The sequence below is a fragment of the Engraulis encrasicolus genome, chromosome 16 (assembly GCF_034702125.1).
Source record: "Engraulis encrasicolus isolate BLACKSEA-1 chromosome 16, IST_EnEncr_1.0, whole genome shotgun sequence".
NCBI lineage: Eukaryota > Metazoa > Chordata > Actinopteri > Clupeiformes > Engraulidae > Engraulis > Engraulis encrasicolus.
In genome coordinates, this window is record NC_085872.1 from 5,686,006 (window position 1) to 5,702,605 (window position 16,600).

General features: G+C 43.3%; 1 protein-coding gene across 2 annotated transcripts in view; it reads right to left on the reverse strand.

Annotated features, from left to right (window-relative positions):
* The window catches only part of tmem131l (transmembrane 131 like), a 46,426-nt gene that overhangs the window by 27,405 nt on the left and 2,421 nt on the right, over positions 1–16,600 (reverse strand). For both annotated transcript variants that reach the window (XM_063218374.1, XM_063218373.1), the window contains exons 3-4: positions 15,960–16,003; positions 619–690 (exon numbers count right to left, since the gene is read on the reverse strand). In XM_063218374.1, coding sequence (XP_063074444.1) covers positions 619–690; positions 15,960–16,003 — 116 coding nt within the window. The remainder of the gene's footprint in view (positions 1–618; positions 691–15,959; positions 16,004–16,600) is intronic.

A 16,600-nucleotide genomic window follows, 5' to 3' on the forward strand; every position in this document is an offset into this window, starting at 1 on the left:
TCCTTTAATCAACAACCCCTTGTCATAAGGAGGAACACGGAGAATAAAATGGAATACACTAAACAAAATTATCTGAATGTGCCATAGTGATCTTTATAAACACAATCAGTACATAGTAGCAGACTGCCATCCAAAGCCAGCAGAGCTCCTGCTACTCTGGTTGTTTTTGGAGCCCACAGGAAAACATTGAAGTTCGTAACCTTTCGCTGATCCTCTCCGTACAGCCCATGAGAAAAGGCATACTGCCATATTTGGCAATCCCATCTGCTGTGACATGTGCTTCAAGGAAAGCCATTCTCTGCAGCCCTTAGTTATAGCCATTGGTCTACAAGTTTACCATGCATCACCACAGACCAGGCACACCAGAGATCAGGATACTATTGCTTTACATCGCAACAGATATAATGCTACACAAAGAAGTGACTAAGCTGGGAGTGTGACACGCATTTCTCATTATACTAGGCATCAACCAAGAGGTCATTTCTGAATGCAATTTAAACAAATTAAGAGAGCCGTTTCAATCAACATATGCTTATGATCACTACATCATCATTTCAAACATTATGAAAGTCAAAAAAATGATCACGTCAGGAAATACCATAACAATACTGTACTTACTGTGTCCCAAACTCCAGATCAGGAGGCTGGAATCGGAGAGGTTTTCCACTCTCCAGCCTATAAAATGAAGAGCTGAGAGAGAGAGAGAGAGAGAGAGAGAGAGAGAGAGAGAGAGATTGTAATTAGAGCAATAATTACCTTCGCCAAGACAAAGTCGGCGAAGGTTATGTTTTGACCGCTGTGTATTTATTTATTTATTTATTTATTTATTTATTTGTGAATATGTTTGTTTGTTTGTTTGTACTTCGTATAACTCAGTCAGAACTGAGCCGATTTTTATGAAATTTGGTGGGATGATTGGTCATGACCCAAGGAACAATCGATTACTTTTTGGGAGTGATTGGGTCAAAGGTCAAGGTCACGAAAAGGTCAAAAACGTAAATTAAGCCAATTTTTATGAAATTTAGTGGGATGATTGGTCATGACCCAAGGAACAATCGATTACTTTTTGGGAGTGATTGGGTCAAAGGGCAAGGTCAAGGTCACGAAAAGGTCAAAAACGTAAATTGAGCCGATTTTTATGAAATTTAGTGGGATGATTGGTCATGACCCAAGGAACAATCGATTACTTTTTGGGAGTGATTGGGTCAAAGGTCAAGGTCAATGTCATGAAAAGGTCAAAAACGTAAATTGAGCCGATTTTCATGAAATTTACTGGGATGATTGGTCATGACCCAAGGAACAATCAATTACTTTTAGGGAGTGAATGGGTCAAAGGTCAAGGTCAAGGTCACGAAAAGGTCAAAAACGTTTTTCTTTGCCAAGCACTATATGCCAGAACAACGTGTGCATGCTGAATTGAATAAGAGGTCAAGACTGGGCCAAAAATGTACTATTACGATATTCCGGTCCGATTTCAATGAAACTAACACCAAAATTTGGAGAAAGGTATGCCCCACACTCTGAAGATGGCCAGAAAAACATAAGTGGCGTAGGCGAAGGTTTGCGCTCTACCGAGTGCCCATTCTAGTTGTGTTTGTGATTATTATTAAAGAGATTTCTAATAAAGACATCAACCCACAGCACAGAGGCCTTCACAGAGTCAATGACGTGATCATTTCTAGAGTCCACATTAATCAAGTTTATTGGGGTTATCTTGGGTAGAAGACAGTTCCCTGGAATTAAAAAATGGATACTGTTGGTCCTAACAAAGCCTTCCAGTGGAGAGTAGTGAATTAGTAGCTTTGGCTCTGCTGTTGGACTCTGACCTCCAACATAAAGTCTCGTCATCCACCTGTGCACTGATAAGGGCTGCAGCCTTCCTACAGCAATGACATCATGGGCGCACATGACCCACTGTACACAGAAAGAAGCCAGAAGCAAGAGCGGTGATCAGCTCTGGTGCAATATGTATGTGGTGTGCTTTTGAGAAGACACCTTGAGTTTCCTGAGTCTGTGCTGCTCCTGTCAATTTGGGTTCCTAAATAATAAAAATTAGCCTGCTATTATTCACACACACTCCTGCTGACACCAGAAAACAATCCAGTTCAGGGGGGATTGGTGTGGTCTGCATGCATGTTCGTTACAGTCAACGTGGGTATAAAGGCAGCTGCAGCTGGTATTGATGCATAAATAACATGGTGTCATTCCAAAGTGTGTACGTGTGCACATGTGCTACTATAGCTGTTCTGTCTGTGGAAGGGTGATAAGATTTTGAAGGGTGATAAGATTGGGAAAGTTAAGTATGAAATGGTATTGTTCTAGCAAGCATCATCACAGCGAGACTGCTACATAGGCCAAAAAGGACTTGGACAGCAAGACCAAGATGCAAGGTCATTGAATCAAGATTGTCAGGCTACAGACAATCCCAATGTTTCCACTTTTTGTGCTCATGTGTACTGCTTCTTGGATGTAGTACATACTAAACTTAAACTGGTAAGCACGCAGATATTTATCCGTGTTAGGACAGCTGGTCACATGAACAGTCAAATCCACAATACCTGCTAAAATAGAGAAATAAACTCCATGAGTTGTGAGAAGGGACTGATCATTTGGAAACAGATAGGCCGTTCGTTCTGCTGCCACACCCCATCTGCTGCTACTCCAGGCTGCAGAGTGCCATGAAACCTTGCGAAAGGCGGCAGAAGGCGTGCCAATCAGCTGGAAAAGCATACCAGCATCACATGGTGACCCCGGTCAAAGGAGGCACCATTTAGTGTCAGTGAGCAGGCATGTCCCCCACTAAGAGTGAGGGACCAGGTCAGACAGGCACTCATACACTGACAGCCTGGCCAAGACCAGCGTAGTATCTGAGCTGTGCTGATGGAAGATCACTTTTCCGGTGGTGGAAAGTTCACATCCCAACTATATCATCTGCAGCAACCACAGGCAAAGTGGGTAATGGATGCCCCGACACTGGCAGTGTGACGGATGGCAATTAGTGCAGAATCTTCTGCACTTCACAACCACTGCAGAAGCACAAACACAGCCCAGTGTGACACGCCCAGGGAGCAACTCCGCTAAGGCAGTCACACTTCATACATGATAGGACAAAAGCCAATAAACCATCTACCTTTTCATTAGCACTAATATAGAAGTGCATACATGCAAGGAAGTAACTTATTGATTTGATTCAAGACTGTTGGATCTTAATTTTTGTACACTGCTGATGTCTTGATCTTTTACAAAAATAAGTGGGGGAGATAGACACTGCATTACATTAAGCCAGAAAAGCTAAATTAAGGCAACCAAAAACCAAAACAACCAAAAGCTGGAGTTCTGTAATCAATGTAGAACGGTGCATTTCCTCTTAGCACTGCGCACACTCCCGCTCCAGGATCCTTCTTCACTACAAATGTATCCAGAGCATTATGCTTGACGCCACACAAGTAACTATTAGACTTCTCTTAACGTAGAGCATCACTACTATCTGGTGATACCATTGACTGTGTGTACACCATTATTGTGCCTCTGCCTGTCTAATCTGCCTGATGAATGATTATTCAAAACATTCGTCTTTACATGCATCTTTACATTCGTCTTTACATGCATCTTTAACCAATTTGCTCAATTTGTTAAATTCAAAAGCTGTAAGCCACCCATCCCCCCCCCCCAAAAAAAAAAAACAACAACAGGGAAACAGGGAATTACACCTGCATGCAGCTAACCCCAAAATTACTGCTCCTGTATTTGTTTTGCAACGAAGAAGAAGAATCCTGAATTAAATACTTAGTAGTAGCAGTTTCTACAAACAGACCCTAAAACAGACACAGAAACCATAAAAGCCATGTTACAGATCCACATTGACACAGTGTAGAAAAGTGTGTCAATGCACAACCCTCAACATGTAAGTAATTTACTTTCCACCCCCCAGTACTTGAATAGGGCAAGAACATTTCTAAGGTATGGCATGTCCATATAACATCAAGACACTTGCATTGTACATACACTGATCAGTTCACTTGCTCAAACTGTGGCTAGCATGCTGTGTGCTGAAACATATAGTTTCTTGATCAGTTTGGTGTTAGCATAGCACAACTTCATGAGAACTAAAAGAACAGAAAACATGTTGGCGCAGCTCTCAACATCCTCAGGCTAATAGCTGGCATTTTTGCTCTCGCTTAAAATGCATCAATAAATAAATCATCCAATCATAAACAATGAAACCACCTATTCATGTAGTTATAATCATACACCTATTCATGACAGCACAATATTAGGAGTGGTGTACTCCATAAGTGGATGCATGTTCTTCAGCTGAAACAGTTTGGTAAACATAACATTCCATTTGTGTTATTGCTCGCCCTTCCCCATTCACACACTCACTCAGCATCACACGTCAGCCTAACCCTCCCTTTCTGCCCTTCACTCATCTCACAACCCATCATCACCTTCTGATCTTGGTGTATTTTTTTTATTGCAGACTGTTTTCTTGCTCGGTCTATAGCATACCAGTTCACATATCTAAACATTAAATGTAGTTCAGCTGGCAGACGATAGAAAAACGTTGAAGATGACTTTAAATGCCACGGGGTGGCTACTTCCTGCATTGGTATAAAACAGGAAGGCAGAGGGCCATTTGAATACAGCAGGGAGTGGCCACGCGCCAAGCTGCCACTCATACTGCTCGTCCCAGCTCTTCGTGCGAGGGGTAATCTGTGCTCTGATCTCAGCTAACCAGCTCTATCGCATTTCAGCTGCCTGACCAGGGTCCGCGTCTGCAGATGGGCCAGATGCTGCTTCGCCCTCAAAAGCTGCCGACATACTGAACAAGTAGCAAAAGCAACGATATCCATCATTTTGACCTGGTAGATTCATCTGTGATTTTTACTGCTTTGTAAAGGACACATAACACCTTAAAAACCCAGACGGCTTCATGAACTAACATACACTACACAACAAAGGGTCCGTTTATCCCAGAAACAATGATATCGACTTTGAGACTTTGACTGTTTCTGTATTTGGCAATTGTTTCAAATGCTATGCATTTTTCTGTTTAAAAAAGTGTCCAGTAAGCAATACTGACATACATACAGACAGCACTGAAGCTGCGGGACACAGACGACTTCAATTTTCCATGTTTGCCTTCGTAGGTCCAGACTTGTAAAGTATGTAAACATTACAAGCAGAGGCACAGCGGGCAGTGAGTTAACCCTAGAATCAATCAAACATGTAATTATTGTAGACAAGGTCAGATGGGGTCAGTACTCCACATGCCTAACTCACTTCTCTCCAACAATTCCATATTCCTACTCAAACAATCACCTGACAAACGTATACCTTTATACCATTATAACTAGGGCTCTGAGTAGGCGGCCGATCTGATCTCATGGACATGAAAGTAATCAGGTGTGTGACGCTTGGTGGGCTGGGCGCAGCTGTCCCTTAATCACTGCTCTTGAAAAAAGGTGAAGACTTCTATAACTCCCCATCCCAGAGCAAAATAAAGGCTCTCATTTGGCTCATAGCAACTCCCAAATCCACAACTGCCGTTTGTTTCACGTCCATTTCCAAGCTGCTATCAGAAACCTCAGTCATAAAACACTGCTCGTGCTGCAGTGCAAAGTAATGGCATGGAGAGCTAAGTAAGATCAGAACAGATCCAGCCTGTGCAAGTGAAGCCAACAACAATGATCTCATTCAAATGTTAGGAGTGGAGGAGAACACAAAATAGCAAAAAGGCATAGCCCAGAGAGAGTAAGTGTAATGGTCCAGAATGTTTGTCCAGAACTATTTTCTCTTGGTAAAACTGTTCCTGCATTATTATCCACCATGGCATACAATCAATAGCATGGTTAAAGGGGCATCAGAGGAGGCTTGTTTATCTGTAGTCCAGGACAGGCTAAAGAGAGAACAGCCGAGTTCAGCAATAACAGACTGGCGATAAGAGATCATCTCCTGTTGAGCACAACATGAGCTTTGATCTGTCAATGCTTTCTGATTGGTTGCCTTGCAGACCAATCCATTATCAATATGCTTTCACTGTAACAATAGGTGCATGACTTTGTGAAGACGGTAGCAGTCCTCTCTACAGTCAGGTACACTTTAGGATCAAACAAGTATGTAAAATTGGGTCAGACTGAGTGACAATGTCACGGAGAGACAAATCATGCTATGCCTGCAGGAGCAAAGTGCATACAGACAGACTTTTGTAGTTTCTTGAATACACTGCAAATTGCTATACCACCTTATTCAGCTCAAGCAGCTTTGAACTGGTTGGTCAAAAGTTCAATGACGTCTGGTAAGTTTTTGGGCACCAGTTCAATTATTTTTTTGTTCACCCCACCCCTACTCATCCCCCACCCAAGCATAACTACTGCATCATTCACATGCGAAGTGATTTTAAAAGGCAAACTCTACTTGACCCAATATAACAAGCTCACATATTCACAAAACATCATCATCAAAGAATCTACCACACTATGCATTTACATCCCCCTCTGCCGGTCAAAGTCATTTGTTATTGAGACAAAAGGCTCTCACAGAATGAAAGGATATAGTGGTGTCTGAAAAATACAGGGAGCCAAACCTCATTATGCATCTGCATTATGCATCAATTCCTTTCCTAGTCTCATTCAGTGCTTTGCACCACTCAGGGAGAGGCTTTGAGAGGTGCAGACTGATTCATTCTGACCTAATGAAGAATGCCTTACACCATCACTCACCCTACGGGCCCAACAGAGTACATTATCACCATCATCAGCCACCACTGCCCTGTCAGCTCACTGGGCATTGTCAATCCCACTGGCGACGCAGCATGATGAGATATAATGGGCACATCATATAAATAAATACCTATTGATCAGAAACACAGGTACATGAAGAGACTTCACTCAATCTCGATACGCCTCTGATGGACTGACTGTTGGAATGGAGGCCTTATCAACACCTGGATTGAGGTTCAATAGACGCCATAGGGCCCCATGAGGCAGCAAATGCTCAAAATCCAAAAATGAATCCATGTGTTTAGAGTAGGTATATGGCAATCATCCATGTATGCAACCTGTTACACATCCCACATAGCTCCAACAAAGAAAGTGACCAATCTGCAAGCGAGTTTCCACCAAGCCTGCATTGTGCATGTTCAAACAACAAGAGGCAAGGCATGGACCGACTTGCCTGCAGTTTCGGTGCTCAGCTCACTCCGGCAGGCCAGAGCAAGAGAGGCAGGCTAAGCAGCGAGTCTGGAACTGCTATTTGCGGATGAGTGAGTAAGACCAGCTCTTGGCAGCGGGCGGTGGGCAGGGAGAGGGGGATATGTGGGCGGTGGGCAGGGAGAGGGGGATATGTGGGCGCAGGACAGCAGGAGGTGTGAAAATTAGCACTCTGATGGCTCATCTGCCAGCTTTGCACCACACTGTAGCAGAAAGATGTATAGACAGAGGTGTGATGTATAGTAGATTGACAAAGGAGGGATATTTACTGTATATAGTGGGGGTGGGGGGGAGAGAGACTGGACCAAGGACTACAAAACATAGATACATTCTGAAAGTAAAAGTGGAGGAGTGGGGAATTTAGAATGACAAATATACATGAATGAGCTTAAAGGGCAGATTAGACTTCAGCAACTGCACGCGTCAAACGTCGCTTGGGAGTGGCCACGAACCAACTTTGCCTTCATGTGTCTGCGCCCGAGGTCTCGTCTCGAGCCACATTTGAAATAGCGCGATTACCTTCACTACATTGCAAGCACTGCGGTCATTATTAAGCAATGTTGCTTTCTAGCCCAGTTAGATAAGTATTTTCACACAAACTGCAAAGGCAATGTACTGGTATCATTATTTGTGTGACCAGTCTGTTTTCACGTGCAGAAAATGCAAGCAAGTAAACAGTTGCCTCTGCCTATGTGTGTTTACATTCGGTGGAGGAACAGACTACGGTAGTAAAACGGCAGGCATTGTGCCACAAGCAGGGCAGGAATTTCGTGCCCTCCCACTTTGGCCTTGTGCCCTTGAAAAAAATATCTGTCATAAGGCCACAGTGGCCTTGATGCCCTCTCTGACGCCTAATTGATTAAAATGCATGAAATTGCATCTAAGAAATACACATTTTCTTGGGGGAGGATCCCCAAACCCCCCGGCCAAAAACATGTCCTCCTTTTTGCTGGCCCGAACATGGTCACACTACCCTTCACACAGTCTTGTATTCTGCACTTCATTTTCTCTGAATTAACTATTGTTAATTAATGTTTTAATCTATGGCCTTGGTGCCCTCGCTTTTGGCCTTTGTGCCCTTAAAAAATTGACAACTCAAAAGGGCAAGTGGCCTTGCCCCTAAAATGACGAAATTCCAGGCCTGGCCACGAGTGTTCAACTGATGCATTGTTTGTTACTTAGCTTGTAGCTTCATGTATTTACACACATTTACACACAAGGCATTAATATAGTTTTTAACAGAATACAGCTTTGCTCTCACAAACTACCGGCATTGCGCTGCCACAAGAATAAGGAAGTAGCGAGACGGATAGTCAGGATTTTTTCAAGGCGCTCGTCGACAGCCACAGAGACTCTGCGCGGGGGGCGTGGTCACGCACAGACACAGGAGGGACTGTGTGGCAGCTTTTGTGATATGCACCGGAATTCTCACCCGCCCTGTATCTGCTTGTAGACCGAGTAAAGTTAAGTACAGGGTACAGTTGGGGTAAATCAAATATACCTGTGTAACAACAAGACTCTGATCTAATTCCAAAGTGTAGGCATAACATAAATGACAGTCCCAAAACAATTGCTGACCATATCGAAGATTGTGTAGGCCTAATCTCTGTTCATGTTGACATTCGGTTCCTGCCATACATTTGTCCCACATCGCTTGCCATAGCCTCGTACAAGCAGAGAATTCCGGTGCATATCACAAAAGCTGCCACAACGGACACAGAGGCTATGCTTAGCCAGAGAGCGCTGTATGGTAAGCAATACAATACATGATAAGATACAAACATACATCTGATGCGAGAGGACAGACAGGGTACATCCTGTGCAAATAACCTTTCGTACTTCCAGTGCAGTACCACTACAGAGTACTGCTAAACATGCACCACATAGGAGTAGACCCATACTGCATAAACACACTAATCCCGCATCAATAACTGAGCTCATCAGACGGACTAGTGCAACACAGGGCGTGCTTTTAGCACTCAAAACAAAACAAAGCTGAGTGCAGCCAGAAGTGTGACTGAGCATATCTGAGACCGCTCCTCTCATCTGCATTACAAACTGACTGAGTCAGCGTGGTGATAAACTCGCACAGTGCACATAGCAGCCCAGGAGCCATGGGAGGAACAGGACAGTTGCCAAGCCAAGTGGTAGACAATTGCTCAGGTTGTCTTATGAACTATAGGCTCCTGTCCTGGGCCACTTCTTGTCCTTGTGATTTGGTGGTGCATTTGTGTGGGGATAAAACAAACAAAAGGAGCAGTGGATCATGGCCAAAGAAACTTTGTAACAAGAGAACACACTGTACACCCAGTACAGCTGATGAGGACTGTACTTTGAAAGGAGAATATGTATTCCATAAGGAAAGGATTTGGCAAGAGGTGTCTGGAGCCAACTGTATGAATGACATTTAACATATCAATCTAAATAAAGTATAACCAATGATACAGAGATAATCAGCGAGTGGCCACAGACTACAGGGAATTGAAAAAAATCAAATCTGTCTAGCCTTGACCTCTGCTCCCAAAATGCAATCCCAGTCCAAACTGCTCTCCAACATTGTTCCCCAATGATGAAGAAGCTATGAGCTGCAACAAGAGTGGGGTCATCTCTCTCAACGTTCAAGAAACATGGAAATACTTATCTCTTCTTTTCCTGCCTCACAAAACGATTCATTCTCATCTGCACTCGCCTTCATATTTTACTGTATTTATTCCTGTATTTTCCCCAGCCATAAATAATGTTATACGTTGCTACTCTTGTCCACTCTCGTAAGTCACTTTAGATAGCGGTGTCTGCTAACTGTAATGTTAAAAAAACACCCAGCCACACTCAACAGGAAATGCAGCTATTGTAAACACAGAAATGCTTGCAGCAGCAACTGAAAACATAATGCTGATTCTGAACTGGTTTGAACATTTCATGGCAACATGCTGCCCATTCACCACCATGACACCGCCAACATTATCCAAACTCTTCTAGTAAACCTGATAGTGACTTATATGGCTACATGTCTTACTTCCTCTTCCTGCCACCACTTCCTCTATTGTGGAAGCTGACATACAGGAGAAAGGAGGAGCAAATGAAAAATAGATTATCCTCCCCTTGTGAACAACTGAAAAACAAGAAGCAAAAAACAACAAATTTGATTTCACACTCTAAAAACAGGCATATTCAGCATAGACTTACAGTTCTCAGTAAAAACTGAATCTACGTAGATCTCAAAAAACTGCTGAGCACAAAAAGTACTTGAAACTCCTATAAGCACAAAAACACAACGACTTCTGTTAGTGGTGATTAACAAGGTGGGCTAGAAAGTTTTGAATTGTGTCTGTAAACTTCATACGGTTTTCTATGTAAGCTTTAGCTTGGTGTTAGTCACGGTCATTGTTACATAATAGCAGTGTGGCACTGATGATCTCCCACTGCTAGGAGTGCTGGTCGATGCTGAAGCTGTCAGATAGCATCACGTCCCCCTGTGGCCTTAACTGTGCTGCCCCTATGGGCATGGGTCTTAGGAAATATCACCTGTCCATGAGCAGTCAGCTAGCAACAGACATGCACCCGAGCACAGATGCACAAATCACAGACATGCACAGAAGATGGACAATAGCACACACTCGATGAGTGGTGGAGCTACTGTACATTAAATGTTTATTGACCAGCTGACGTTCAGAGGCAACAGGGGGACTGCACTATAACAGGGGGACTGCACTACTGATCCAGCGTTTTTCTTGTCAATTTCATCCAGTTTCCAAAGAAACAAAACATTAGTTGGTGGCACAATAATGGATCTAGGATTCCCAACCTCGAATGAAATGCGTAAGGAACACAAAAGAGAAAATGGATTTCATTAGGCTATAACCAGAAGTAAAAAATTTTAAAAAAATGCAGAGGCTTTCTTTTTTTTCATATTCTATGGAGAACATTATTCTATGACTTGACAATATGGTTAAATCATTGATGTGTGAATTATACTACAAAATGTTCATGCTGCACACCTAGAAAGACCAGGCTTCCCACTCAAACCCTGTTTAAAGCACTTGCCAGAGATGTTTAAAGACCCTTTCAAAGGGGTTACTGTTAATACATGTGCCTAACAGTGAACCTATGGAGCAGGATGGGCAGTGGGAGTGGAGGTTGTGTTAGTTTCATAACACATGGCCTGAGGTCTGTGGCATCTCAGGCGTGTGGGAGAATGAGGTAACACAGTAAGGCAGTGTTCCTCGCCTGCTGCAGCTCACTCAAGTACCCTCGTGTGTTTGGTCAAGACCTAGGTAGGTGTGTGTGTGTGTGTGTGTGTGTGTGTGTGTGTGTGTGTGTGTGTGTGTGTGTGTGTGTGTGTGTGTGTGTGTGTGTGGTGTTAGAGTGAGAGTATGCGTGCTGTGTTGTGCTGCAGCCATGAGTTTGTTTTTAACGGTCTAGGGGAAATCCACCACTGAGGAGGAGAGCATAACGTTTCTACTGGCCATTCTAACATTCAAATATATCTATAGAAGAGAAGCTCATCCAAAATGATAAGCTAAAGTGCTTATTTTGACAAAGTTTTGTGAGAGCCCGCACACCTCGAAGGCTTCTTTTTCAGCAGGTGCAGCTTTTCAGGGTGAAGAAGCAGTGTCGCGCTCTTCCTTGTGAAAACTGATGAGCTAATGAGCTCCAGCATAAACCAAATCACCAAATCATTATGTATCTCCACCTCCTTCACATAGCATGCCTCAAACCCACTGTTTCGCCCCCAGCGGCTGAAACACTAACCCACGCATCACCTCCAGACTTGATTACTGCAATACTATCCTCCTGCATGATCTCCCCTCGAATGTTCATCAAATACATGTCCAAAACTCTGCTGCTTGACTGCTTACCTAATCATCACTTCAATCCTCCGTCAACTTCACTGGCTTCCGATGAAACAGCATGTACACTTCAAGATTCTCCTCATCACCTCCAAAGCCCCCAATAACCAATCTGACAGACTGCCATCCTTCAAACGCGACCTCAAGACACACCTTTTCCAAACCACATAACACCTGAGGCCTTTTTTCTCCAGCACCACCAATCACCACCTCCCTATGTTGTTGTTGCCTTTTTTGTACTGGCATTTTCTCCCTACCTCTGTTCAGTCTCTACTAGTGTATGTATTATACATTACTGTATTATTACCCTTGCGTGCATCATCCTGCACAACTAAGAGACTAAATAGCACAAAACAAGAAATGCATAAACTCCTCCCAAGTATTGCCAGCATGGTGTGTAAATAAGACGGTAGGTTCATTGCTGACGAGAGATTAGAAGATATTAAAATATTAGTATTCTTTGCATACTCATGAGGGAACTTAATAAAGTCCAAAGTCGGCAGAAAAGTCCTACTCTATCTTTTTTTTCCTTTTTATTTCTGCACACTCTAATGGTATGTATAGGTGTTTTAAGCAGGTAAGACACTTCAAAATGACACCAATAACGCACATTGTGCCTTTAACCTTTATTTTACAATGACTAATCCCACTAAGACTCAAACTTGCTTTCTCGTGGAAGTTATTTCCAGGATGGCATCTTCTATAGTTCAATGATTGAAAGAGACGATTGGACCAAGTCCTCTGAACTATGGATAAAACAGTTAACGTCGCAATAAAAAACACGTCTCCACACGCCATCCCTTTAGCTGGAAAATGATACAATCACTATCTCAAAACATACAGGCAAGCTGGAGCCCATTGCAGCAAAAGTTTAGACTAAAGAGTGTATGCATTTCTTTTAAATGCTTTGCGTCTGGTGATAGTCATCTGAACTCCCAAAGACATTTAAATCCGCAGTGCTAGAGCAGCCCATGGGAGAGTCTGATTGCTGAGTCATTACATCCCCTCATAGGACTCACTTCCTCAAGACTTTGCCATTGTATACTGACATCCTATACATTTACTTTCACTTTTATTTAAAATCTTCATTCCGGTAAGTATGGTACGTACCACATACATGTATTTTCAACTACCGCCCAAGTTCACCTACTTGACAAAGCTTCACATTCACCTGTAACACTGATCACTTCTTCTTACCCAACATTCAAGTAAGCAGAGACCTTATTTCACTCAGCACACAGCTGGGTGCAGAAGATAGGAGGGGTGGGAGCAGAGGACAGGGTCTGGAATACACGGTTGAGCAAAGCCAACATGTGGAGGGCTGATGCTACGAGAGCGGACACTCAGAGATAAGGAGGGTCACATAAGACACAAACAAATATAAATGCACAGCTATATGATGCAACATCACCGATGTGAAGAGCCCCAAGACATTACCAAATGCAGTGCTGGAAGCTGCTCTGTCCAAGTCCTTTCTGAATAGCCAAGATGGCTCTGGGAATGTGGGGGGAGTGTTGGCAGGCAGTGGAGGGGCTGATAACCCCTGCCTGAACAGGCAATGCCTCAGGGGTCGCCAAGCTCCACTCCACTAAGCTCCACTATCCACTAACAATTGAGGCCCTGACAGGAGTGCAGGGCCACTCAAGAAGATCACTGCAATTAGCCCCAAGGACCTCCAAATGAACCCCATTACAGGATAATGACCTTGCTGCCTAAGAAGTACACATGCTTTGGGCCAATCATTCTCTGAGAAGGGATGTGTTGCTATATTTTTGTGACCATTACAGTGTTATAACAGGTGCCTGCATAACTGTCTTGAAGGTCCAAGTCATCCAACCAGCTAAAAAAAACCCAGTGACGTTGAAGACTTTCCCGTGCTCCTTTTTAGGCACTTCAACAAAACACAGAAGTGTGCTGCGTCTCGTCGGGAGACAGAGGACAAGGCACAAGCAGACTTGTGCACACACTACATCCCAGTTGGGGTACTTTAAATAAGTTGACGCAAACCAGGGCCTGTAGTGACACTAGTCTGCTAGACCTTAGATGGGGAGGTTTAGGAACAATGGATGAACATGAAGTATGCAGGAGCTACAGTTATTTGTTTGATTTTAAGTGCATACATTTTCAAAGCTTGTAAAGAAGAAAACAAATGTTATTGATTACTTCATTTTGAAATTATGAAATAATTAAATCTGAAAATGTCATGTATAACACTCAGTGCTCATCATCATGTTGTCAATAGTTTGGAATTAAAATCATTCTCCGTCAAGTTTACATGAAGCACTTTCAATTAATGCCGAATAAACATCAGGATCAGAAAGCATCTCCATTGGTCTGCGTCGTTGCCTCAGCACATAGCAACGAACATGCATGGGAACGACCGGAATTGTTTTTAAAGCCGAATTCATGTACGATAGAGGAATAAAGTTAATCGGAATTAACAATGGAATAAATCACCCCCTTTATTTGGAATAAAGTTAAATTCCAAATGGCAAAGTATTGACATGATGTTGTCAAAGCGGAATTCATTTTTATTTGGAAATAAATTGAGTTAATTCAGAATTAAAATGTCCCATGTAAATGAGGCCATTGCTCAACATCCATCCCAGCTATCAAAACAACAAGCATGCTACGCATGCACTGGCGTGAAAGTGAGGACTTAGAACACATTTAAGGTAATGGAGGTAGGTTTGTTACGCCACTAGAAAAACTCTGAATGGTTCTCTTGAAACGATGTACCATTGTTGTAATGGATGGTGCAATATCTTGGAAGCTGAATTTGTCAAATCCAGAATAAACAATTGTCCTCCTGGTGCACGTTTAGTAGGTGCTAGCAGAAGGTTGTTTACCAAAGTATGAATGGGAGTCCTTGTTTGATGGGAAAACTGCATCCTATGAGTGAACCATTCCCCTGGCCTGTCAGACCTCCTCTCCATATTCTTTCAAGGAGTTCTAAAATTAGTCACTAGTCTGGAATGTAGAGCTGTGCAGTAAACCTCTCTGTGCCTCCCTCTTTCTGGCGCTCTCCCTCTCACTCACACTCACACACTTCCTCCGAGTTCAAAACACACACAGACCCCATAGCGCATGGCAGTCCAGAGGAGAACTAATAGCATGGAATACAATGTTCACTACCATGTTCCGAGCACTCTTCATTGTGGGCAAATAAGCATACCACAGTGATTTTATGGTCCTCTCATCACCACGTAATAGTTTGCTTATTACAACAAGTCATCCAAACAGCCAGATGTCTACTGATCTCGGGCAGGGTGGCACTGACATCTTATGATTGCAATTATGAATAAACTTAATGCATAAACAGGGGCCCTTTATGGTAAACGGCAAGGCATGATGGCACGCAGGGAAAGTGACTATGTGAGCCTTTAAAGCAGAGCTTAAAATTGTGTTTGACCTTTGTCAGTCCCCACTCACCAGTACTTTCTTTTTACAGAAAAAAAAAGTGTGTGTATGTGTATGGGGGGTGGCATGCATGCACGCACACGTCATAAATGTTTTCCACCAACCACAAAACAGTCTGCCACTGTGGCATTCGTCTACTAGGTTCACCTATGCGTGTGTTTTTTTCCCCACATATTTTCGCCTGTCAGTCAGTCCTTGCGCCGCCTCTTTTCACACACAGGGTAATGCCATGAAGCCAAGACTCTTAATCAGCTTTGTGTCAAAACGCTCCAGTAAAAGGATGCTTCACACATGAACTGAACTGTCTTGTGTGCACTCTAGTCTACACACAGCTGACTGCAAATCAGCACTTCCCTGTGACTGGCTCAGGCCTGAGTCCTGAGAGGCTGGTGCCGAGTCAGTTGGGAACAGCTGGAGCACAGGCAGGCAGCACATAGGGGCCATCTGTGGGGAGCTCAGGTGGATAATGAGATCTTACCTCTCTTCCTGCGGGAGGCTCTCTTTGCTGTGCTCTTCCTCCACCTGGGGAAAACAATACCATGAAGCACAAGTTTAGGAAACAGCAATTGGAAGTAGTAGTAGTAGTAGTAATGTTCATGTGCAGTTCCTGCACGCAACCTCGATATTGCTCTTATTGCCTTTTGCATGTGGTACTAAAGCTACCCTCTGAATCAGACTGACCGCTGAACATCTCAAAGGCCAACATGTACCAAAAAGTTATGCAGCCTGCACTTCATTAATCATCCATGTTACCAACTTCGACACAGCATACTAGAAGTGTTATGTCAGTAGAAAAATGCATCACCCTGCCACTCTCTGCATTATAATGCCTTTATCAGAATAATACTGGTCAGTGCATGGCCTGAGGAACTACTACTCACTAAGTGCTTCTAACATGCCTTTCACTAAAGCTCTCTACGAGACTATGGCCACTGTGCTCCGCTATGGAAACCATCTCATGCCCAATGGCTATAACAGGTCTCCATGAAAATGGGGTTTGCACAGTCATCAGAAGCCTTCTTATGCAACCAGTAGTGCATCTCTATGGGCCTACAGTGGCATGTATGTGGGAGGGCTTGGATTTAAATAAATTACTTCCTAAGATGCAATGAGTCTGTG